General features: G+C 50.2%; 1 protein-coding gene across 1 annotated transcript; it reads right to left on the reverse strand.

Moving 5' to 3' along the window:
• Positions 1-219: 219 nt before the first annotated feature.
• On the reverse strand, positions 220-21,135 carry ATP12A (ATPase H+/K+ transporting non-gastric alpha2 subunit). Its single transcript, XM_086329914.1, has 23 exons — positions 20,988-21,135; positions 20,111-20,263; positions 17,328-17,387; positions 16,368-16,571; positions 15,257-15,370; positions 14,192-14,326; positions 13,957-14,074; positions 13,424-13,692; positions 12,139-12,337; positions 11,898-12,007; positions 10,878-11,012; positions 8,468-8,660; positions 7,447-7,622; positions 6,643-6,779; positions 4,287-4,437; positions 3,748-3,916; positions 3,503-3,657; positions 2,263-2,386; positions 1,991-2,136; positions 1,275-1,408; positions 1,056-1,157; positions 569-660; positions 220-480 (listed from the first exon to the last, which is right to left on the reverse strand). Exons 1-23 carry the CDS (start codon positions 20,994-20,996, stop codon positions 452-454), a joined length of 3,114 nt encoding a protein of 1,037 aa, XP_086186040.1. The 5' UTR covers positions 20,997-21,135; the 3' UTR covers positions 220-451.
• Positions 21,136-24,249: the final 3,114 nt, after the last annotated feature.

The following is a 24,249-nucleotide window of genomic DNA, read 5'->3' on the forward strand; positions in this document are numbered from 1 at the left end:
TTCTGAGCAACATGACTGTGAAATAATAAATTCTCTGGGAATTCACAGGAAGGGAGGGCGCTGGACTTTTAATAGAGTGTGGAATGGAGGTGTGAGCAGTGCTATCTAGAGCTTAAGAGTCAGGGAGACCCTTAATCCAGCAGATGTCTGGATTACCTGACATTGTTTAACATGAATGAGCTCTACAGACATTTAAACACACCATTCTTCCCTACACCATTACCTTGAAATTCATGTATTTTTAAATAAGGACATTGATATATAAATTAAAATCACATATAAACACTGAAATCTGTTTTAAATTACAAAATATTAGTGAGTGTCTTTCCTACAGTTCTTTCTTTTCTCGAACACATTCCGACGACATCCCCACGGCAGCAGTCACCCAGCTGGCGCCAGAAGGTGAAGAACATCGCCATGTGCAGCTGGAGGGGCTTGGGAAGCAGGTGTCTTAATAATACATGTTCTTATCCCACCAGCCTAAAGGAGAAAGCAGTAAGTGAGAAACAGAGGAAGGTCTGCTGGAGCAGATCAAGAGCCCCCAAGTCCCCCATACATTAGTACTCACTTCCAGGGAAGAGTCTGATGAAAAACTTCCGCACCTCATCATACACCCAAATCAGAACTGCATGTGGCACAGCCACAAACCAGTACTGAGGCCTAGAGGGAGAGAGTGGGTGGCGTGAGACCCACACACCCACCCTTAAGTGGCTGAGCGCCTCATTCATTCCCCTTTCTAGACTGGACAGAGCAACCCCACTGGGTCACACAGCATAGAACCCCAAGGTTTCTTATTTAACTGGACTGTGACCACTAGAAACAGTGTCTGCCTGAGAAGGGATCTGTTGGATGAAGGTAGAGATGGGATGGTGAGGGATGGAAAACCCACCTCCTCTTCTGAAAAAACTAGCAGGTCAAAGCCTCATACTGATTAAAAGAAAGAAAAAAAGAACAGTTTCACTTTCTCTCTTTGGAAAGACTTGAGGGGAAAGACTTGTTAGGCTGTGACAACCAGATTGGGGCCAGTTCCTCCCCGTTGTTGCAGGGAACCTCACCGGAGCATCGTGAAATTCAGGGCCTGGATGGTTCCAAGGCCATAGGAGAGGATTAATGCGATGATAATCTGTGAGGCAATCCCCACCCAGATAACTTTATTTCTGTAAGACACAAAAGCAAACAAATTCTGAACTCCCAGCCCCAGGCTCACATGCCCACATGCAGTCATCTGGGCAGCAAAGGCCCAGGCTGAACCCCCAGGACAGTTGCACCAGTACCTGAAGAGACCTTGCTGGAAGATGGAATTCCTCCGGGTTTTCCTGATGATCAAATCTGCTATTTGCTGAATCATGATGCTGACAAAGAATGCTGTGTAGCCCGTCCATTCTAGGTATTTCCTCTGGAACCTTGTCTGTCAATGGCCAGAGAAGAGAAGACCATGACGCCCCAGATGGACACCTCAGGGAGGTGTTGGTGCCTGTCTACGAGCCTTGACTCTCTTTCCCCTCCCCACGATTGAGAGAGGGTTACTTTCTGTGTTTGGAAAGAAATCTATGGATTAGATTTACGGATTTTAATGGATTTGGCCCAGCTGTGGCACTGCTAGCTGCTCCTCCTCCACACCTGAAGTGTGCTAATCGTTGAATCGTGTCGGACTCTTTGAGACGCCACGGACTGTAGCCCACCAGGCTCCTCTGCCCATGGGGTTTACCAGGCAAGAATACTGGATGGGTTGCCGTTCCCTTTTCTAGGGGATTTTCTGAAACCGAGGATTTAAACCCAGGTCTCCTGCATTGCAAGCAGATTCTTTACCATCTGAGCCACCCGGGATGCAAGCTAATGTAAACAGGTGAGCTCTAGACCTCCAACTTGAGAGGAGCCGAGCCCGGCAGAGGCAAGCCACTGTGACCACAGGGCCCTCAAGGAAAACTATCACTTCCCCTGTCTCCTTACAGCCATCCAGGGAGGATGCCGCCAGCAACCTGGCCCTTACCCATTCCTGTCCGTAGCTGTCTTCCAGGTCATTCACATTGTCGTTCTCCCACTCCACCCGCAGGTGGAGGATAGCGCTGGGTAGAAAGCCCTGCTGCGCGTACACGGTGAAATACGTAACAAAGGCCCCGAGGGCCTGCATGAGGCCTAGAAGAACAGGAGAGGTTCTGTACTGACCCCAGAAGTGCCCTGCCTCACTCTCCTCTGGGCTCCCCCAGCAGCCCACCCCGCCCCACAGGGGAAGGTGGGTCTCTGGGCAGCCCCTCCTCGCACCGATATGCAGGTAGGAGTACAGGGCGAGTGGCGCATTCACCAGCCTGTCCTTCTTCTTGTGGCGAGGCTTCCTATTCATAATGTCACTTTCAGCTTTCTCGTAAGCCAGGGCGATGGAGGGAATCTAGAGGGGGAGAGCAGCATGAGGCCCGACCCTGAAATGCTAGATGGAAGGAAAGAGTGGCAGCACAGCCAGGGGCCTGATGTGGGGGGGTGGTGGTGGTGGTGGTGGTGGTGGCAGTGGTGCTGGTGGCATTACGGAACTGGTCCATCCAGGGTGCAGACAACAGGGTGTGCTGTCTGCAGAGAAGACAATCCACCTGTGTCTGATCGCCTGACCATCACCCTGTGCTGCCATCTCTAAATGACCTAGTTATAAAGCACTTTACCTTCCCACCACTGACCAGTGGTTCTCTCCCAGGTCCTCCCCCTGGAGGGCAGAGAGCCCAAATTTCTAACAAGTTCCCTAGTGATACTTGGAAGAACCATGGCAGTGGAGATAAGAAGAGCAAGCTTGCTGCACGCTCTGGGGCTTCAGCTCCCCTCTAAGGTAGAGATGCCCTAATATCCCTGGACCGTGGAGGCTGCCCAGGTGTCGTGTGAAATGAGGGGTAGGCAATGACCTGCAGAGCTGTGAGTTTTGCTTGCTCCCCAAAGCCTCTGTAAGCTAGAGCCATGGGAGTGATTGTCACAAAGCTTCCTAAGGGGATTCGTTCTAGCACAGGGGAGGTTTTAGGTGATATTACTGTAGGTCTGTGTGAGGCTTCACAGTGTTATTAATGGCGGCTTCTTACTGTGTTTGGTGAGGGGCATCCAGGTCACAGATTCTTTTACTTAACAAGGGGCAGCTGTGGGTTATCACTTCAGCCACTGGGCCCCAAGCAGTACAGGGACTATTTTGGTGACAGCTCTTCAAAAAAAAAAAAGGGGGACGCACATGAGCTGGAACTGACCTATGCCCTGTTTTTTTGCAAAGGTGAAGAACTCATGTGTTGAAAAGTTCTTTTATGAAGTGAAGTGGTTTTAATTTTCAAACACTTGATAGATCTCTCTGGTCCTGTGCTTTGAAGTGTGGTTGGTGGACCAGCAGACTCAGCATCACTTAAGAGCTTGTCAGAAACCATCACGTTGAGGTCTGAGAAGCACTGATTAATCCATCTCCTGCCTTTGAAGGTAATGACACTGAGGTTTCCCTCACCTGGGGAAGTCATCAGACCCTGTTCCCTTTCTGGCTACTTACTATGTCTGTGCCTAAGTCGATGAACAAGATAGTAATGGTGCCAATGGGCAGGGGAAGCCCAGCAATGATGTAGATGAGAAAGGGGCACAGCTCGGCGATGTTCTTGGTCAGCGTGTATGCGATCGTCTTCTTTAGGTTGTCAAAGATCAGGCGACCTAAGCAGAAGACATTTCTCCCTATAGGACTTGCGCCTCATTTCATGGGTGGCCCCAGCCCTTGCTAAGACCACTCAAGACCCTACTCACCTTCCTCCACCCCTGTGACGATGGACGCGAAGTTGTCATCCAGCAAGACCATGTCGGCTGCATTTTTGGCTGCATCAGAACCTGCTATCCCCATGGCGATCCCAATGTCTGCCTTCTTCAGAGCTGGGGAGTCATTAACTCCATCCCCAGTCACAGCGACCACAGCATCCTGCAGGGATGGCAGAAGGTTGTGGGAGACGGGTAGAGGAGGTTAGTGAGCAGCCTGGAGGTCTGCTGCATCAAAACAAAGGCCCGTTTTGGGTTGGAGGAAAAAGTTTAAAATGGGAAATCCCAGAAGTAAGAACAAGCTCCAAATAAGATGTGTTTGAATGACCAAAACCATATGAATCCAAATTGTAAAGGTAGGCCCCTGGGGAGCAAGCAGGAGGGTCCCTGGGTGGACAGGGTCAGCCCTGATAGGTGGAGATGTGGGGTGGTGACCTCACCAGAGCCCTAAGGGGGGGCTAAGGCTCAGTGCTGCTTCTCCCCACAGAATGATGACAGACCTAGAAGGTTCCCCAGGTGCTGCATTCACCCACCTGCCTCTGACAGCCCTCCACGATGATCAGCTTCTGCTGGGGGGATGTCCGGGCAAAGACGATCTCCGAGTGGTTGGCTAAGAGCTCATCTAGCTGTTCCGGGCTCATGTCCTTCAGCTCCATGCCGGTCACCACAGCGGCCTTAGCATCCCTAGATGGGCAGGAGGAACTGGGTGAGGGCCTAGGTGGAAGCTGAGGTTAAAATGCTATTCTGGGCAGGAGGTGGGGTGAACCTCTTTGGTTTTACCTGGAACCCCAGGTCCTGACTCATCTGAATCATCTGGTGGGATGATGGGGTGTGTGGGTCTCTTTTCAAGACAGTGAACTAAGGCTGACAGGCATTGCCTTGTGTCACATGACAGTAGGAACAAGTCAAGTAGCCATTTCTTACAGGCATGGGTGAGAGGTGGCACTTCCTAGGGCAAAGCTTTACTCAAAAGAAAAGGAGGTAAAAAAACTGCCTATTTGTACATTCTGAATCCAAGAATCCAGCTTTTGCCTGAACATATGGGTGACAGCTCTTTGTTTATTTCAGACTCACGGTGTCTACTATGCAACCAACTATGTAGGGAGAAAAGTTAACTGAGGTCTTCCTGAGGAAAGCTTTTATTTGCTGCTTATAAAAGTGAGGTTCTAGGAACTACTGAGACTGCAGACCTGACCATACTGTCCCCTGGAGCACTGTCCAAAGGAGCATCCAGCAGAGCCCAGATCCCCACTTAGTCTGCAGGGCTAGGGGCAGCCTGTACCATACGGCCCCTCTGACTCCCCCACAGCACCCACGCTCTCAGTTCCAATTCCCCGGCTCTCAGTTCTGAACCCCTGACTCTGCAAGCCCTCACAGATCCCACCACCTTTGCCAGGGGTGGGGGCCTCTAGCCTTCCCTTCCCTTGGCGAACATTTCAGCCTTCAAATCTCAGCTTAAACGTTTTTAAGCACAAAACACTGCATGCCTTTTTGTTTACCTTTTTAAAGTTTTGAGCTCTTTTTAGGTCTGCTTCTCTTTTTTTTCTATTGGTGCTAAATATTGAAATTCTAGCACTTGACTCAAACTATAGGTTTTCCTATATTCTGGTAAAAAAAAAAAAAAAAAAAGAGGGGGAGGAAGAAGCAAGAAGGAAAGCCTTGTTTCCCTTCCTCCCCTAGCTATGAAAAGTTCTTCCCTGATCATGAAGCTGCAGTTGATAAAGTGGACAATTGAAAACATTCACAAAGTAACCAACCCTCTCTCCTGTGTGGTGACTTGTAGGAAAAAGTAAAATCCTACTATTTCAAAAAACAAAACAAGTATAACGTCCTTTCACAGACAGACATTATCACCGATGTTATCTACACAAAGGAGCACTGGGCCACCTTAGGCTCCAGACACAAATGTGTGCCCAGAGGCTGCTTACCTGCTTGGTGTCCTAACTGGTAATTTGTTGCCCTGGCAGTCACTTATCACCTGTCAGCTCTGTGTTCCTAACAGGTATAACTGTTTGGGCAAACTAGGATATGTTCTTGGGTCTTTTTCGCCCACATGCATCAAAGTATAATAAAGCAATGACATTTATTTTCCAACTAAGACTTTGGAGACTTTGATTTAAATGATCAACAGTCAGGTTCCCACCGCCAGCACCTCTGTGCCTGTGCTTATTTCACTGAGTTTGTTGTTGTTTATTGCTATTTAGTTGCTAAGCTGTGTCCAACTCTTTTGTGATCCCACAGACTGCAGCCTGCCAGGCTCCTCTGTACATGGAATTCTTCAGGCAAGAATACTGGAGTGGGTTGCCATTTCCTCTTCCAGGGGATCTTCCAGACTCAGGAATGGAACCCATGTTTCCTGTGTCTGCTACAATGACAGGTGGGTTCTTTACCAGTAGACACCAGAGAAGCCCTCCATTCTATTTACAACCAAATAAAAAGCAAAGAGAACTATGTTTCCATAGCAACACATTATGAAGCCTAAATATTAAACACGGAATAAATAGTCAAGATGCAGACTAGGGGCTCAGAGAGCACAAAGGGTTCTCAATGTTCCTGATTATAAACTGCACCAATGACAGGTAATTTCCTATAAAGTTTCTGCTTCAGTTTCCTCACTCTAAATTCATCACTGAAGTTTTCAGATCTACTTCACTGGGCTGAAATATAGGTCATTTTCATGGTCTCAATACAGTGGCTGGCACATATCAGGTACTCAATAAAATTTTGAGTAATGACTGGATGTAGAAATTACAGAGTAAACCAGCCAGAAATGATAGAGTAAACCAGTAGATCACGTTTGGCAAAAAGGGGTCTTCTCCAGACAACTCTTTAGAGGCAGTAGGGCCTGTGGTAAAGGCCTGAGTTCTGCTGTGTGGGTTCTGAACTCACTGCTTGTTAACTTGCTCCACAGGAAGGTTGAGGCGTTTGGCAATGTCTTCCACCGTCTCACTGTTGGCGGAAATGATACCGACGCTCTTGGCAATAGCTTTGGCTGTGATTGGATGATCGCCTGTAACCATGATAACCTAGAACACAGACAAGGAGACAGGCATGTGGGTGGTGAGGGACTCTGCTGCTCAGGCGAGCAGGGATGACTTGGTTTTGCCCACTCCACCATGGCAAGGGGCCACTGTGGCTTGCAGTCCTTGATCTTTAGGTCAGAGAATCACCTGTCTCAGAAGGACACATGGATCCCACTGGATCTACCCTTGTTTCTAAACCTTACATTTCCTCCTCGGACCTAGAGGAAGTCCTTCCCTTTGGCGTAACTCTGTGAGTGGGCTGACGGATAGCTCCTTCAGCATCTTCATGATGCTCCACAGCCTTGGAATTAACACAATAATGGAATTCAAATTTTGGCTTATCATGAGGGAAATGGAATATGGGAGCTGGACCTCAAGATTAAGTAACAAAACCTTTTATTGTCTGTCGTGGTCTAGGGTGATGTGGTTACTTCATGGCTTTATGCTCATTGCAATTGCACTTGTGGTTTATTCCACACAGACACAATGACTATGCTTTTATGGGACAGTTACTGAAATCTTAGTACAGTGAAAGTAGAGACTTAAAAAAAGGGGAATTATGACATTTAGGGGAAGAGACCTAAATACTGACTCTCCTATGACAGACATTCCTAGAAAGGAACTCAGCATCCGTGGAAGATGTGTGAAGTCAGGGATGTGCAAGTCCCACCTTGATCCCTGCGCTCCGGCACTTGGTGACAGCATCAGGTACCGTGGACCGAGGCGGGTCAATCATTGACAAGAGGCCCACAAAGCAGAAGTTGGATGTAGGGAAGTTCATTGCGTCTACATCAAATGAATACGTTTCTGGAAACTCGTCTGTCGGTAGGTAGAGGTGACAGAAACCTGAAATGGGTATGAATTTAGGAGCTGGTGAAACTAGGATAAAAAAATGATGAAAAAAAGAGGGAACATTTTCATACAGTTTCAGTCCTTTGTGTTTTACCAGTTTAAGAGAATGGATGTCAGTAAATCTGGCGGCTCAGATGCTAAAGAATCTGCCTGCAATATGGGAGACCTGGGTTCAATTCCTGAGTTGGGAAGATCCCCTGGAGGAGGGAATGGCCACCCACTCCAGTATTCTTGCCTGGAGAATCCCATGGACAGAGGAGCCCGGCAGGCTACAGCCCACGGGGTTGCAAAGAGTTGGACATGACTGGAGTGACTAACAGACTTTAGAGTTTACCATAATTGTTCAGTTCCTTCAGTTACATAACATGTTGTTTTAGGAAAGACATGTTTCATCCCCAAATCATCTACTCTGTGCCCGTTAGGTATGCTCTGGAGACAGAAAGCCCAGGAGTGGACAGCCTGTACTTCTGAGGAGGTTGCAGTTTACAAGTGGTGTGGGGGTAGAGACAGAGACATAAAGAGATGAAGAATGGGGAGCTGTGCCCAGAGGGTCCCCTCCATCCATTCCCATGTTTGTCTCATGCTGTTCCCTCTATGTGAGTACATTCCCCCCACAACCCTTCACATCTATCACTCAAGGTCCAGACTGTAATGTAACTCCTCCCATAAAATCTTCCCAGACTTCTGATCTGCAAGGGCCCCCACCCTCCTACGCCATCACACAGTATCCCCTGCATGCTGACCACATTCTCCTTTAGGATATGAGTGGACGCCAGGGCTATCCCGCTATACCCCAAGCCTGCTTCGTTTTGCCTGCCAGTGGGATCCCGCTCTCTCACCCAGCACGCGCTCCCCTATGCCGCCCAGCTCCATGTAGGCCGTGTGGAAGGCCTCGGCAGTGCTCCTGTCCAGAGGCTGCTCCTGCCCGTTGACCATGATGGTGCTGCACTTCTCCAAGACCCGCTCGGGGGCCCCTTTCATCACCACGAGGAAGCGCTTGTCATCTGGGTCCTCGGTCTCATGGATGGAGAGCTGCGGGGGAGGGATCACACATGCTCAGTGCGGCATCGCGGGTAAGGACACCGTCTTCACTGCTGCTGCTGCTGCTGCTAAGTCGCTTCAGTCGTGTCCAACTCTGTGCGACCCCATAGACGGCAGCCCACCAGGCTCCTCTGGTCCCTGGGATTCTCCAGGCAAGAACTGTCTTTACTACGAAGGGCCTAAACTGGACAGAGCTTTTCATGAGCAAAACATCGCTTTCTCTGTGGTTTCTGTTTCTACTCTCTGTGATATGTAAAGGAAGAGTGTTCTCTGCAGGCATGTTCTGTCCTTTCTACTTCATGCCCAAGTAATATGCAGAGACTGAAGGACTTCCTGGCAGTCTGGTGGCTAATACTTCGAGCTGTCAATGCAGGGGGCCTGGGTTCCATCCCTGGTCAGGGAACTAGATCCCTCAGGCCACAACTCAAAGAGCTCACGTGCCAGAGCTGTTTTGTTTCTTCGAGTTGAGTGATGCCCCAGAGACCTTCCAAGGCCTCCTCCTAAACCACCCTGCTCAGTGCTGAGTGCTGCGCAGGCGTGTGAATATAAGGTGACTCTAAAGCACCTCAGAGCTCCTTGGACTCTTCTGTGGGACCCACTCCTTTCTAGCAACTCCAGGGAGCCCACTTTCTCCATTAACGATCTGTACAGGAGGCCTCACAGAACCTGTTCTTCCTCTCCCCAAAGAAGACGGAGCCCCAGCAGGATTCGAGTCTTGTCTGTGGTTAGATGGCCACCCGCCTAGGCTGAGCACACCCCTGGGGTCTGCCCAAGTCCTGGCTCTGGCCCTTGCTGGCTGTGTCCTCTGTTTCCTCATTCTTGACTACCTAGTAGAATTGTGAGGAGTGTGGAAATCAGCAGTTGATAGCCATGATTACTACTGTTATTTTAGGATTGCTAGTCATTCTATTTTCACTTATGTTTTGAACAGAGATCTGAGTTCCTCTACATCTTACATCATATATTTTGTTAGTTGTCTGCTTTGCTAACCATGACTCTTTACTGGTTAATTATCCACAAAGACGTTTGCTCCACAGTAATTTTCCAGTTCTAAATTCCTTCCAAACACAATGTGTGCGTAATCACTAGAAACTTGCACACAAACGTGGTCATCCTACTTACATAATTTAATGTTATGCAAAGACTAAGTCCTAGAGAAGGAAATGGCAACCCCATCCAGTATTCTTGCCTGTGAAATCCCATGGAGAGAGGAACCTGGTGGGTATGGTCCAAAGAGTTGGACACAACTGAGAGACTAAACAACAACAACAAAAGACCAAGTCACAACACCCCACTCTTGCTTTGGAGTCTCCGGGGAACTCCACCTGTAGCAGCACTTTGTTCCCTGCCTGACCTGAGGAGGGTGGACATGGCTGCCTGAGGGCTACCCTAGTGGGAGGGGAGATAACCAGGCAAGGGTGGCCAATCTCCCCCTGAGCAACAAGGGGTGGAGACTCCTGTGCACTGCCGGCAGGGCAGACATGGAAGGCAATGCTTTCGGTCCTCACTGGTCCTCACAAAGGGCAAGGTTCACCCAAATGGCCTGAACTGACCACCTGGCCTTTGTGTTGTGGTAGAAAAAGCATAGACTCAGGCATCAGACGGACATGTGAAGACTTAGATGCTCAGGTGGCTCTGGCCACCTCAACACTTTCTAAGGCCCATTTCCTTGCCTGCAGTTGGGACTTCACCTGGTCCTACCTTCAAGGCTTATGGTGAAGATTACATGAGACCAGGCTTGGAGAATGCCTGGCTTCTCCTGACTGCCCCCCTCACTCAGCCTGTCATGTTGGGGGGTGTGGCTGCTGGCTCTCCCTGTGCCCAAGTCACCAGGGTGGGCAGTGGTGCGTTTGTGTGCATGTTATACAGAAAGGCCACGTGTGGGAATGGCAGGCCCCATAGAAACCTTTATCTTTTCTCTCCTCTACTTGTTCTGTGTTTACCAGATGTTCAGGCTCTGCATCTCTGAGGACTGTTTTTAAAGTCAAGTGTCATTCAAAACACATACTGACTAAAGGATACCTACAAGTGGAAATGCTGCTCTAGTGATGATAAGGATTCAGTGGCTACTAAAGCCCATGAGCCCTAGAGCCTGTGCTCCACAACAAGAGAAGTCACTGTAAGGAGAAGCCTGCACACTGCAACAGAGACCCAGCACAGCCAACTATAATTAAAAACCAAAAGATTCAATTGTGAGGGGAAAGTCACCTGAAATTTGTTGGTTGAGTTAAAAGGGATTTCAGCTACTTTGCGGTTTCTTTTTCTAATATCCATCACGTTACCCAGCATGACCTCTGAGAACTTCAAAAGAGCAGTTTCTGAGGCATCTCCAACCACAATTTTCTGTGAATCAAAAGATATAAGTAGTTGCAGCACATAATCAGGTTCTTCTGTGGTTATTTTCAACCAACCAATGTGCAACCTAAGCTTACCAAGTACCAGAGGGAGAGAACAGTTATCCCATAAGAGACAGATTTACTACTGTTAGTGTTAATTGTGTCTGACTCGGGACTGTAGCCTGCCAGGCTCCTCTGTCCATGGGATTCTCCAGGCAAGAATACTGGAGCGGGTTGCAATGCAGGACACCCAGGTTTCATCCCTAGGTCGGGAAAATCCCCTGGGCAAGACTACTGGAGTGGGTTGTCATTTCCTTCTTCAGGGGATTTTCCCAACCCAGGGATCAAACCTGGGTCTCCTGCATTGCAACCCGCTCCATTATTCTTGCTTGGAGAATCCCATGGACAGAGGAGCCTGGTGGGCTACAGTCCAGGGGGTCGCAAAAGATTCAGACACGACTAACGCTTACAACTGTTAACTGCAGGGCGCCACCTGCTGGCGATAGGGGAGTTCAGACAAGTTAGAGCCCTGAGAGTGGGAGTTTTCATGGGAAAAAAGCAATGAACTTGATCTTGGAGAGGGGCAGGGGGTGTTCCCTGGAACTTTGATTGTATCTTCTTAGCTGGTAAAGAATTTAGGGCAGTAACTTAAAGGCACAATCATTTTCAAGAAAGAGACTTTTCAGAAGACCTAAATGAATATTTTGAGAACTTTTAGATTTCTTAAAGTTAGTGACAGTGAAAAGGGTTCCTACAGGTCTTGTGGTTAGATTCGCTCTCACAGAACAAATGCTACTTAGTTGCAGAGATTAAATAAAGCACCAGATCAGAACAGAGAAGGTGACTTCACTCTGCAAAGTGCCTGCGGCTGAGACTGTTTGTGGGGTTTCACCTTCATGATAGGGACGCTCTCCTGTCCAGGTCTGAACTCAGCGCGGTTACACAGCGTTATGATCCTTGACAGGGAGGCCCAGGTCGCAGAGCTTTGGTCAAAGACTTGATCTGGAAAGAAGAACCATGGATGCCGAAGGTGCCAGGCTTGTGCCAGTGAGCAGTATTGTTCACCCATGGCCACAGACCAGCTGTGCTGAGCCCACCATGCAGGGCCAGGCTGGATGCACCCCAAGGCTTACTCGATTGGTTTTCACTAGTGTCTGCCACGAAGATCTGGTGGTCGAACCACAGATGGGCCACTGTCATCCTGTTCTGGGTCAGGGTCCCGGTCTTGTCTGAGCAGATGATGGAGGTGGAGCCAAGAGTCTCCACTGCCTCCAGGTTCTTCACAAGGCAGTTCTTCTTGGCCATTCGTTTTGCTGTCAGTGACAGAGTCACCTAGACAGAGGAGAGAGAGAGAGAAGCTTTGAGAAAAACCACCATGCTGAACTTGGGTTCAATAATGTAGGAACAGTTACAGTTGGACTAGTTTCAGGTATAGTTACAGATGCAGTAAAACTGCACCAGACCCAGTGGCTGAGAAGGCATATAAAGCTTGCATGTGCTCTCTCTCTCTCATGTCCCTTTACTCCTTGAGGAAAATGATCCTAAGGGATCCACAGGTAGCAAAGCCTGGCAAGTGTCAAGTCAATACAAAGGGGGCTTGGCTGCTGAGCGCCCGTGGATCACAAGCAAGAGCGTTATAAGACAGACTTCAGCCACTATGTGCCAAAGAGCTTGCCCCAAATGGCTTACCTGTTGCTTTGGGGAATCAAGAAACACTTGTTTCACTTTAGGATCTCCAAATGTTAATAAAGATTCTTGGATCTCTCTGAAGCCCCCAGATCTCAAAAGGGTTCTTTAGGCTCCAGCTTGGTCAAATTACTGTCTGCTGGAGTCAGAGGAGACAGGCAATAACACTTCTGTCTGTCTTTGCTTAGGACGGTGCCAGGAGCAGAGGTATGAATCCTCCCCACCTGGGGGCCTTGTTTTAGGATGAGTTAGGTCCTGACACAGGGAGAACCAAAGTTAGACCAGGGGCAGAGCGGAAAGTGCTGAACTGCTCTGCAGGATCAGACAGGGAGTTTGTGTCTCAGACTGCCTCTGAGAGGGTGAAGTGATGTGAAAGTGTACCTACATCCCTCAGCTGTAGAAACTGCCAAAGTATTTTTTTTTTCTTTTAAAAACTGTGGAAATGCAGGGAAGGTGTCAGGCTTCTAGAAAATTTCTAAGTGGTGGTTCAAGATTGTTTTATCTAGATCTTAAGGGGCAAAATATCATATGGGATTTGCAGATAGATCTCTGAAAATGAAAACACAAGTTTTCAAGGACAATTCATTCAGATACTAACAGATGACAGTTCTCTTTGTCCCTCTAAGAGACAGAACATCCTATGACTGGCCCTGATGCAGCAGACTCAGCCGCGGCAGAGCAGGATGGCACACTAGCAGGGTCAGGGTACGGCCACTAGCAGCACAGACTCACAGTGACAGTGGCCAGGAGACCCTCAGGCACATTGGCCACAATGATGCCAATGAGGAAGATGATGGAGTCCAGGACATAATACTTCATGGACACTGCGATGATGAAGAAAATGACGCCGATGGAGACTGCCACTCCTGCCACGATATGAACAAAGTGCTCGATCTCGATGGCAATGGGCGTCTTCAAGTCCTTGACTCCTGAAGCCAGCGAGGCGATCTGCCCAATGATGGTGCGGTCACCCGTGTTGATGACCATGCCAGTCGCTGTGCCTACAGGTGGAGCAGACATTTTATTCCAGGAGTCCTCAGCGAGGAGGGACCATGGCCTCGCATGCTCCTCTCTTTGGTGGCTCACATGGCCAATCAGCACATGACACTACAAAGGCCAAACACCAGCTCTCTAGACTCCTCAATTACACATTTTCTCTTGGAAAAGTTTAGCGGCAAGAGATGGTAGAGAGAGAGAAACATAAAGCTTGACAAAGGAGAAAGGCTATGAGAGGAACCTGCAGTCCTGCAAGCTACCAGACCTACCTTCCAGACAGGTTGTGGAGAAGAAGGCAATGTTCTTGGTCTCCAGGGGACTTTCATGTGTGAACTCACAGGAGCGGGCCTGGGGCTCTGACTCCCCGGTGACAGATGAGTTGTCCACCTAGGAGTTTTGAAAAGAGTTCAAGGTCAGGCAACGTGTTCCCTTCTTTGGTTACACTGAGACCTGGAAAGACCATAGCACCACGAGTGTGACCCTCAGGGCACCCATGACACTGACCTTACACCCCTGAGTGGACAGAATTCTGACATCCGCAGGGACCCGGTCTCCACCTTTAATCTCCACTATGTCCCCCACCACCAACTGGTCAGCAGGAATTGTCTTCTTCTCTGAGTCTCGAATGACAAGTGCTTGCTGCAGAAGAAAATCATGACCCAGGCTTCAGATCCCATCCGGGAATGATGCTGGCCCTCCTGCATGCTCCTTGTCCCCCACAGGCTCAGGAAGGAAGGCACAGGAGTGCATAGCTGTCAGAATAGCAGACAATGAAGCCAAGGCTTCTACTCAGGTCCTAAAGACCCTAAGAACTATTTTTCTTGAGTTGGAGCTCACGGAGATAGCCTTCGATCCAGAAAATGCTGCCATGGGAGGTATAGCAAAGCCACTGTCAGTTCTGGGCCTGACAGACAGGGGGACCATTAGGATGAATCATCCTGCTGGGAAGTCCAGGAAGAGTCCTGAAGTTGAGCTAAAGGGATCAATCATCTCGCTCAGGTCATATAGCCTTTAATGGAGTGAGAGATGGGTCTCTGCTTCCTAACACAAGAGATTCCACCCAGAGATCATGCCTCTCAGAAGCTCTGCAGCCCAGTGAGGGTGTGGTTCTGTTTGCTGACAGTGGTGTCCCCAGAGGACCCCTCCCAGGTTGCTGGAGGAGGAGGGATCTGAGGCCTCCCACACTGGCAGCATTCGGGGGCAACATGCAGTGAGGCTCAGAAATGGGAGTGAAAAGACTGATGGTTTAAAGAATGACAGGTTGGCTCCCTTGGCTCATGAATAACTTCTGTCTGAATGGTTCACCGAGCTGAGGAGCAGCCACAGGAGATGCCAGGCAGTGGCTCGTTTTTCTGTCCCATTCTGCTCTTGACTGAGCATCTTCCTCCACCTTGCCTCACTGACCACACCCAGGAGGGAACGGGGGCTCCAGAGAGATTAGGCCAGTTGCCCAAGACTCCGCAGACAGCAGGGAGGGGTCCTAGGCCGCCAAGCCATGCCCTCCCGCTCCCCCCATCTGATGCTTGCTTGTCTCAAGCCTGGAGACACCAGGGAGGCTGTCACACTTGCCTGCGGGATCATCTTGCGGAAACTGGACATGATGTTGGTGCTCTTCGCCTCTTGGTAATAAGCAAAGACCCCGGTTAGAATGACGACCAGGGCAAGCACGGAGCCCAGGTACACCTGGGTGAGGAGGGCAGGCATCAATCAGAGAAGCAGCATCAGGAATGAGCCCAACCTGAGGGTCAGGGTGCTCCACGGGCCAATCAGAGAGATGGCAGTTGTGTCCTGATATAACTTGCAGGCCATACAATTCACCCATTTGAAGTTTATAACTAAATGACTATTAATAATTAACACAGTTGTGTAACAATCACCACAATCCATCATTCCAGTAAGACCCCTTGTACCCACAGCAGTCACTCTCCCGCCCTGGCCCAGCCTGGGCAGCCACTGATCTGCTGTCTGAATCCAGCACTGGCCTGTTCTGGACATTTTACACCAATGGAATTGCACAGAATATGGCCTTTTGCACCTGGCTTCTCTCTCAGCATCATGTTGGCTGCTCTAGCTCTGTGGTTTGAAAATGAAAGTTGCTCAGTCGTGTCCAACTGTTGTGACCCCATGGATTATACAGTCCATGGAATTCTCCAGGCCAGGATACTGGAGTGGGTAGCCTTTCCCTTCTCCAGAGGATCTTCCCAACCCAGGGATTGAACCCAGGTCTCCTGTATTACAGGTGGATTCTTTACCAGCTGAGCTACAAGGGAAGCCCAGCTTTGTGACCCCTAGCTTTGTGGTTTGGTCCTACCTTACTATTAGACACACAAGTTCTCCACGGTAAAGGGAGAGAATTAGCTTTGAGGAGATAAAGCCCAAAACACCTCACATGGATGTCAATTTTTTTTTCCCCACATAGGAACCAATCATGTATTGCTCTTTTAAAAACTGATGCTCACACTGCTCTGAGACACTAGAGAGTCAGATATACTTTCTATTTTATACCTGGAGAAGTTATTGATTTTCTCCAACTTATGCAGTGATTGGTCAGTGGTAGACCCCTGACCCCAGCCCAATGCTTTGCCCAGGGAAGGCCTTGCATTACAGTGCTGACCCTCACCACCCTACCCACCCCCACCCCCATCACCAGCAAACCCGGGAGGAGCCCCCAGCGCCATACATTGTCCAGGGAGGAGGCGTGATCATTGGAATACTGAATCCCGTATGCGATCCAGCACAGGATGGCTCCTATCCACAGGAGGATGGAGAAGCCCCCCACCATCTGTTTGAGGAACTTGATGATCTCCGAGGTTTCCTTGGGGGGCGTGAGGCTATTGGGCCCATGCTGAGCCAGCAGTTCAGCAGCCTGGGCACTGGAAAGACCCTGAGAAAGCAGAGGGAAAAGAAACAGGAGTTAGACGTTTCTCCCTCCTCGGGCTGGATGTCACATTTCTGCAGACTGTGGGCAGCTGTGACTATGTCCCAGCTCAGTCACTGTGCCATCTGGGGGTCTCATTGGATGAACTCCACCATTCTCCCGGCACATCCTGTAAACTGTGGGACAGGGTGTATGCCCTGACACCTTCCCGCCAGTGTTCCTCTCTTGCCCCTGCGTCCTCTGAGCCCAGGCTCCACTGCTCCTTTTTGCCTTCCTCTCTGTAGGCCAGTGAGTCACACAGTACATATTTCTGTTCACTCAGAACAGATGTATCCAAATCTCCTGGTGTTAAGACACCACATCTTTAAGTTTGAATTCACAGAATAAAGCAGCACTTCTGCGATGGGAGATTTTAGGAGGAGTGAGGTGTCCCCCATTCTTGGAGGAGGCCTGGACACGACCTGAATACTTCCTGGGCACAGGGTTTGAAAGCAACCCTGGACCATGACAGTGAGGAGGCACTCAAACCTTCCAGGGGTCACCACGGCTCAGCTGCAATCACAGTCAAAGAACTGTCTGTGACCAGACACACAGCCCAGCAGAGGGCCTTGTCATGCCTGCGGCTCAGGTCTGCTATTCTTGAGGTTAATGAGCCTCCTCTTGCAAGGTGAGCACGTAGAGATCACTCACAAGCCTCAAGCACACAGCCTCTTTGTATGGTCCCTGATCCCCTCCCCTGTCACTGGTTCTCTGATGACTTACCGTAATGATGTTTGTACTATATTTTGTCTCCAGTTCCTCTTTGCTGAGTTTGTGGTCATGCTAAAGTCCATGAAAAGAACAGAGTGAATTAGATAATTCCAAAAGACTTGAACCCTATACCCTGACAAGCCCATGAAATCTGGGAGAAACACTGAGGATGGGAGAGGGGCCAGGAAGTATAGAAAGAAGGAACCTTTGTCCCAGGGGTTCCTGCAGTGAGAGAAGAGAACTTTGCTTCAGGAGAGCTCACTGGCCAGTAGATTTTCTGGCCATCCCTGGAGAGTTCAGACTTGACTTGCCATTTACCACGTGGTAGCTGTCCTTAGTTTTTATGAGTAAAGCAATGCATTTCACCTCAGTCTGGTCTCCAGCACATGCAGATCCTAGCACACCCGTCATCCAGACACCAGTGATCTGGAAACTCAACTCAGACCTGAACTGCGGGATTAATGCGGAGCGATCAGCAGTGCCAAACCATTCCACGTGTACTGACAGTTCCACACAGCCCTCACTAGGCAGGCCATCTGGGAGAGAGAAATGGGTCTTTCCTTCCTTCAGCACTTGAGGCTCAGCTCGCTATCAGACAAGCCCTCAGATTAAAAACCTGCCAAATAAATACCAGGGGGGCGGTGGGGGGGCCACACTTGCTAACTCTGCCACAGAATTATTAAACTAAAGCAGAGCTTCTCAACCTTAGCATTATTGACATTTTGGGTCAATAACTCTGTTGTGGGGACTTCTGCCCACCAGCACCCTCCCTTTGAGAAGCGATAACCATAAATATCTCTGGACATTTGCTGTGGCACCCAGGGAGCAAGTTCCCCTGTCCTGTTCTGTCCTGTCCCTTTCAGAATCTCTGGGCTAAAGGGCTAGAAATCTCTTCCTGTGGCAAAAAACCCAGCACTCAGGATCCTAAAACTCTGACTGTCAGAGACAAAAATTTATACTGTGGTACCAGAACCATCTCTTTTCTTAAAGCAAAAATGTTTCACGTTACAGAGTTAGGGTTTTGTCCTGTGCTTAGTCAGATTGGGCCTGCTCTTCTATTCACTGTACCAGTACCCCCTGAATATGACATTTCTGGGGAGCCATAGGATTAAGACATGGTTCTGTGCATAGTATGCCAAGTTCTGGGCAGAGAAGAGTTAACATGATTAAAGTCGTTGCTTTCATGGACTGATCTCACACTCTAAGGGGCCATACTGTACCATCCTCCCCACTAGCCTGACTCTCTGGGGATGAGAAATGGGAGGGTGCGGATGTGAACTCTGCTGGAAGAGCACAGGGCAGCACCAGGTGCCTCAGGCTTGAGTCACCTGCTTGTTTCTTCAGAAGCTAGGGACACTGCATTACTCATCAAGGTTCTAATTTTCTGGAGGGGTTGGGATGCAAGGGCACCCAAGTACGAAGTCACAAATTACAGGATTCCTGTAAGAAGGTTGCGAAAAAGAGGGGAAAGAAAGCTGTTTCTCAGCAAAGAAGCAAGGGAATACTCCAGTCAACACCATGGAATTATTTTTCTATATTTTCCAAAAAGGCTCAAATTTCAAGGAAGGTTCTCATTGTAATTAACAGGCATATGATAGAATGGATATATATTCATGTTATAAACAGTAATTTCAAGTAAGACTAGTTATATCTTCATCCTGAACTGCTAGATACATGTAGGAAATAAGAATGACTATCTTAGCCTTTCTCCAGTTTCTCTGTAACCCTCTTAACAACTCTAAGAGGTAGGTACTATTTTTAATTCCAATTTTTCAAAACAGGAAACTGAACTTCAGGAAAACAGATTTGAATTCAGATCCAAGTCCAGGGTCATCAGAACGTACATGGACAAACACCTTGCGGCATGTGTTGTTTAACGAGCTCTCCAGGTAAAATAAAAGAGCTCTGATTTGCAGCAGTCACATCTCAAGCTACTAGTACAGTACCAGTTGGCTTGCCTGAATTCCGGAATGTTTAACAACCTGCTCTGTGGCACACAAGAGCTCACAGCACTACCAGCTGCTCAGAGAACCACAGCTCTAAAGTCTGCAGTGAAGTGCAGAACAACCCGCATAATCTCAGACTCAGGGCAGGTTTCCATTGGCATTCCTGAGATGTAATCAGCCACATTTCAGTTCTGGGGATGTTCTTTCCCAGGGTGGCCAGCTTTAGTAGTAACAGGACTTCACATCCACAAAGCACTGCCATTACCAGAGACTCTCACCTCACTTTCCCCCTGACAGACCCATGAAAATGGTTTGTTTCCCATTTTACATAAAGAAAACGGAGCTTCAGAGAAGCTAGGTAGCTTACTCCCTGAACTGGAACCTCAGCTGAGCCCAAGGCTGCCTGAAGCCAAGACCAACTCTTCCTAACTACTGAAATCCTTTCTCATGGGGCAAATATACCCAGAAACCTAGGAAGTTTAGGGGCTTTCAGTTTTCCTCCTGGATAGTTCTGGCTGATGAGATAGTTTAATTTCATAGGCTACTAATATCTCAATGAACCAGCAGGGGAGAGGTCTGGGCAGTGCCTGTGGCGACTGGCTTCAGAGGAGCCCTCCCTGGGCGTGCCTACAGCCTGAATGCAGGAATCTTTGGAGGGCCTGACCCCTGGGCAGATACAATCACACCATTTTTTTTTTTTTTTCTTAAAACAAGGAAACACATGTCAGGGATTTTGAAATTCTTAAGACTGAATTTTTCTTTTGTAAGAAGTGGGTTATAGGGGCAAGCTGTCACCAGGGCGGACAGTGCTCAAGGGCACCCATTTGCTTAGGGACCAAATCAACTGACCAGATCAAGTTCTTTCTTAAGCTCCTCTTTCTGGTGGTTCTTTTTGCGTTCCAAGCACTTGTTTTTCAGGCCCCTGGACTTCTTGCCATCCTCCTTGTCTGTTTTCTCAATGTCTTTGGTTCCACTGAGCTCCACTGAATAAATTTCTCTTTTCTGAAAGAGAAGCAGAGGTGCAATGTTGGCCCAAGGTAGATGGGTTTTCTGAGGCAAAGCAGGGGCCCTCATGGTGGGTGGAACTTACAAGGAAGGGGCCCTCCCCCCATCCCCCATTCCCAGTCCCTCCACCTGGGAGTTCCCTACAGCTCCTCCAAACAGCGCCTGCAGCGCCTTCTCTCTGCTCTCCTCTTCTGAGGAGGGCTGGCTGGGTGGGTTCCTCAGAGGACCCCTCCCTGGGCGAGGAAGTTCATTTCCCCGACTCAGACAAGATCCCTCCGAGGAGGGGCAGGGTCTCTCTAGTGCCTGGTCCCCACGGGACACCAGGGCGCCCCGTGTCTGGGTGGGGGCGCCTGGTCCCCATGGGACACTCCAGCGCTCCCGGTGTCTCGGAGGGGGCGCCTGGTCCCACAGAGACACTCCAGCGTGCTCCGTGTCTCGGTGGGCACGCCTGGTCCCCGAGGGACACTCCAGCGCGCCCCGTGTCTCGGAGGGTGTACCCACTGAATTCCTGAACCGCCGAGGGCAGGACGGCGTCAGGACCATAGAGCATCCACTCCGTCACCAGCCCTACACCGCCCTCCTCCGGCTCCGCGGCCCCTTCCCGCGTTTGGGTCAGCATCTTTCTTCACCCCACCAGCCCGAGTTCCACGGCCTCCCGACCGGCAGCGGAGAGAACTGAGCAGAGCCCACCCGCCCCTCCTCCCGCCCCGGCGGCACGCACCCGGTTCATGGCGCGGGTGGGGGGGGGGTCCCGTCCGGAGGGCGGGCCGGGCACGTGGCGGGGGTCCCGTCGAGCGAGGACCGGGGTGCGGGGTCGCGTTGGGCTGGCGGCGGGGTCCTCGCTCCTTCGGGTGCGGAGCGCCAGCGCAGCCCTGCAGGTGGCTCGGCCTTAAAAGCCCGGCCCCGCCCCCGCCAGCGCGCCCCACCCCGAGCCCCGCCCCCGTCCCCAGCCGCGGGCAGAGAGCCGGGTGGGCGTCGGGTCCAGTGGGCAGTGCGGTTCGGCCGCCCGGACCTGCCGCGCAGAAGGCTCTGGGGAAAGACCCCGCCCGCTTTTCCCCTTGAGACTCGTCAGATTGTGAAAAGTCCCAAGCCGGGTGGGGGTGGGGGGAATTGTAGCTCCTCGCATTGGTCATTCTCTGGGTGTCCTGGCATCGAAAGGCCCTGGACGACCCGAGAGCGGACTTCGATGGTCGCCGTTGGGTCAGAGCGAAGTGGGGAGTAAACGAGAGCCCCCACCCCGACCCCCAGAAACAGCCCAGTTACTTTCAGGACCCAGATGCGGATGAAGGGGTGTGAGGCCCGAGGGTTGAACGAGGTGCCTTAGTGGCACGCTGGGCCGGGGATCAGCACCCACCCTCCACCGATGGGGGTGAAGACCTCTCCCTCTCTAAAGAGGGATGTCCACATCCGCCGTTATTTCTCCCTCTCCCTCCCATCCTCTTCCTTCCCTTCTTTTCTTTCCAAAAAGGCAGAGTTGGAACTCAGTCTCCACCCCCTACCCCTGTGGAGCGGGGGCAACGGCAATGAGTCATAACTAAGTCCTCAGGGACAGGAAGACTCCGGCAACATCTAGTTACAGATACCTATCACAGGTTCCTTAGCGTCCCACCTCCAGCAACTGCGTGCTTCTGTGGAGTCTGTGTGAGGAGACACAGACTCAGTATGAAACTTGCTTCCACTCTGCCAGGAAGCCAAGAGGAGGGGTCTGCAGGCGCAGAGTGGCTGCTGCTGCTCTGTGCTTCTGGAGCCCTGGAGTAGAGAATCAGGACACCCAGAGAGAGGCCCTTGGGTTCAAGCCTGGAGTTCAAGTTTCAGGAGCAAGCCTGATTCACACTGACTCACTTAGAGGGTCAGGAGAGAAGGAGGTGGGGAGGGGGGGTGCCGCGGTTAAAAATGAGTAAGTTGGAGCAAACCCCTCTGAGAAGACGGCTGTTAGTCTTGCCAGCGTCAAGTTTGGAAGATTCTCAGTTGCCACCAACTGGATGGCAGAGAACACTGTCCTGCACAGATCTGGCTACTGCTGTTCTGCCCTCGTGGCAGCCTCTGATGCCTGGGTATGACCTCTGCAACTCCCTGCACGCCCACCCTAATACCCTAACTCCTGCTCCATGCCCCTCTGCTCCTGGAGGAGGGTGGCCTCCAGGCCTGTGTGATGCAGGCACCTACAGCAGTCCTCACCTGCTAGAGACACAGACTCACCACTCTCAGGTCCCAGGGGCTATCAACCTTGACCTCCACCCAGTTCTGGTGAGCTCTCTTGGGCTGGCTGGAAAGATCAAGGTCCAAACTGGGACACAGTCTCAGCCCTGGACTGCAGTAGCAGCTTCTAGTGAAGCGGTGGTCTCCTGTCCTTGAAAAGAAGCCCATACATGTTGGGTCTCCTCGTGGACTGATCTGAGTGACAGATATTACATACTGGGACATGCTACCGTGATACATGTAACTATTCCTGGCTCATTTTAGCCCATTAATACACAACATATTTGAGACTGCACTAGACATAGGGGAGAATTGGTACTAAAATTATGTTATTCTCTGCCCTGGGGGAAGTTAAACTTGAGTTGAAGAGGCAAAATTAACAAATTGTAAATAACTGTAAATGAGCCAAGACAGAATTTAGCACTAAAGGATCTAAGCTCTACGTGCTTCAGGATTTTGAAGATGGGGAGATTTTATTACTTTGAGTTAGTTTTCCAGGTTTCTTCTCTCCCTTAGCAACCTCCACGGAAGGTGGAGAGAAGCAGGTGGGTCTGTGCGTGTTGGTTACTCCTCCTGGTCCCTGAGAGGCCCCTCCTGGTGCAGTTCGGGGGCGGGAGAGGACATTGTCTTCTGGCTCCAAGGTGGAGGAAGAGGCGGTCCCCTTCTGGCCTCATGACCGGCGCCCTCTCCAGCGGTGTGGCAGCTCCACACACCTGCCCGTCCTGCAAGCTTGTGACTGGGCAGCGTTTCCCCACCCGCGAGGGCCGCCTGGAGTCATAATTAAAAAACAAAAACAAACAGAACTTCGGCTGGCCCTGCTTCAGCACTGTTTCCTCATTTCTTCATTTTTATGGGCGTATGAACATCCTGCAGGAAGGAAACTGGCTTCCAGAAGTCAGCACCTGTGATGTGGTAATGGCCCTGCCTGTGGTGCCCAGGGCCAGGTGGGCACCGTGCCCTGGGAGAGGGTGTGGGGCTCAGGTGGCCATGGCAGCCACACTCGCCTTTCTCCTCCTGGATATGCTCCCCTAGATGTGAGAGCACCATGGCCTTTGTTCTGTGACTATTTCTTGGTAGTAAGATCCTTTTTCAGAAAATTACCATTTTCCTTTTAATAAGTGGTTGGAAAATATTAATTTCATTTCTGAAGTCTTTGATTTTTGTATTTTAATTTTAGGGGGAACACAGGTTTTTGCCGCTTGAGTCTTCATCTTTGTCATGGAAGTTATAACATATACACATGTATAACGTATGACACATAATATGTATGACATGAAGGATGTCAGTCATACAAATATACTGGATTAACTTTGCTGGAATTTGCCTCTTCTGATGAGTGAAGTGATGTTCTGTTGGCTACTAGCTCCCACATTCTTCAGAGTTAGGGAGCCAAATGCAGACACTCAGTATTTATTCCCGAAATACTTATTGGAGGTTTGTACTATGCATATCAGCATCACACCAGGCCCTTCCTCTGAAACAGCTTTCCACCTGGTGGAAGATACAGCAGCCCAGGTAAGAATATCCACAGTGGACAGTCAAAGGCTGACGAGGACCAGCACTAAGTCAATGGGCAGAAGCCACTTCCAGAACAGCCGAGGAAGGCGTGAACAGTGTGATGGGATGACAGGCACTTCCTGAAGTGGATCCAGTGCAAGTGCCCTGTCAAGGCTGGGTCACCTGACCTGAGTGGGGGCAAGGGGTTCCCAGGGGAGCATATCCTTTCAGGGAGTAGCAGGGGGGCGAGCTGTCAGGGTGGGCTCCATCCTCAAGCCTTGGAGACC

The sequence above is a fragment of the Bos grunniens genome, chromosome 12, assembly GCF_055505025.1.
Source record: "Bos grunniens cultivar Pamir isolate PY7600 chromosome 12, Bosgru_T2T1.0, whole genome shotgun sequence".
NCBI classification, from domain to species: Eukaryota; Metazoa; Chordata; class Mammalia; order Artiodactyla; family Bovidae; genus Bos; species Bos grunniens.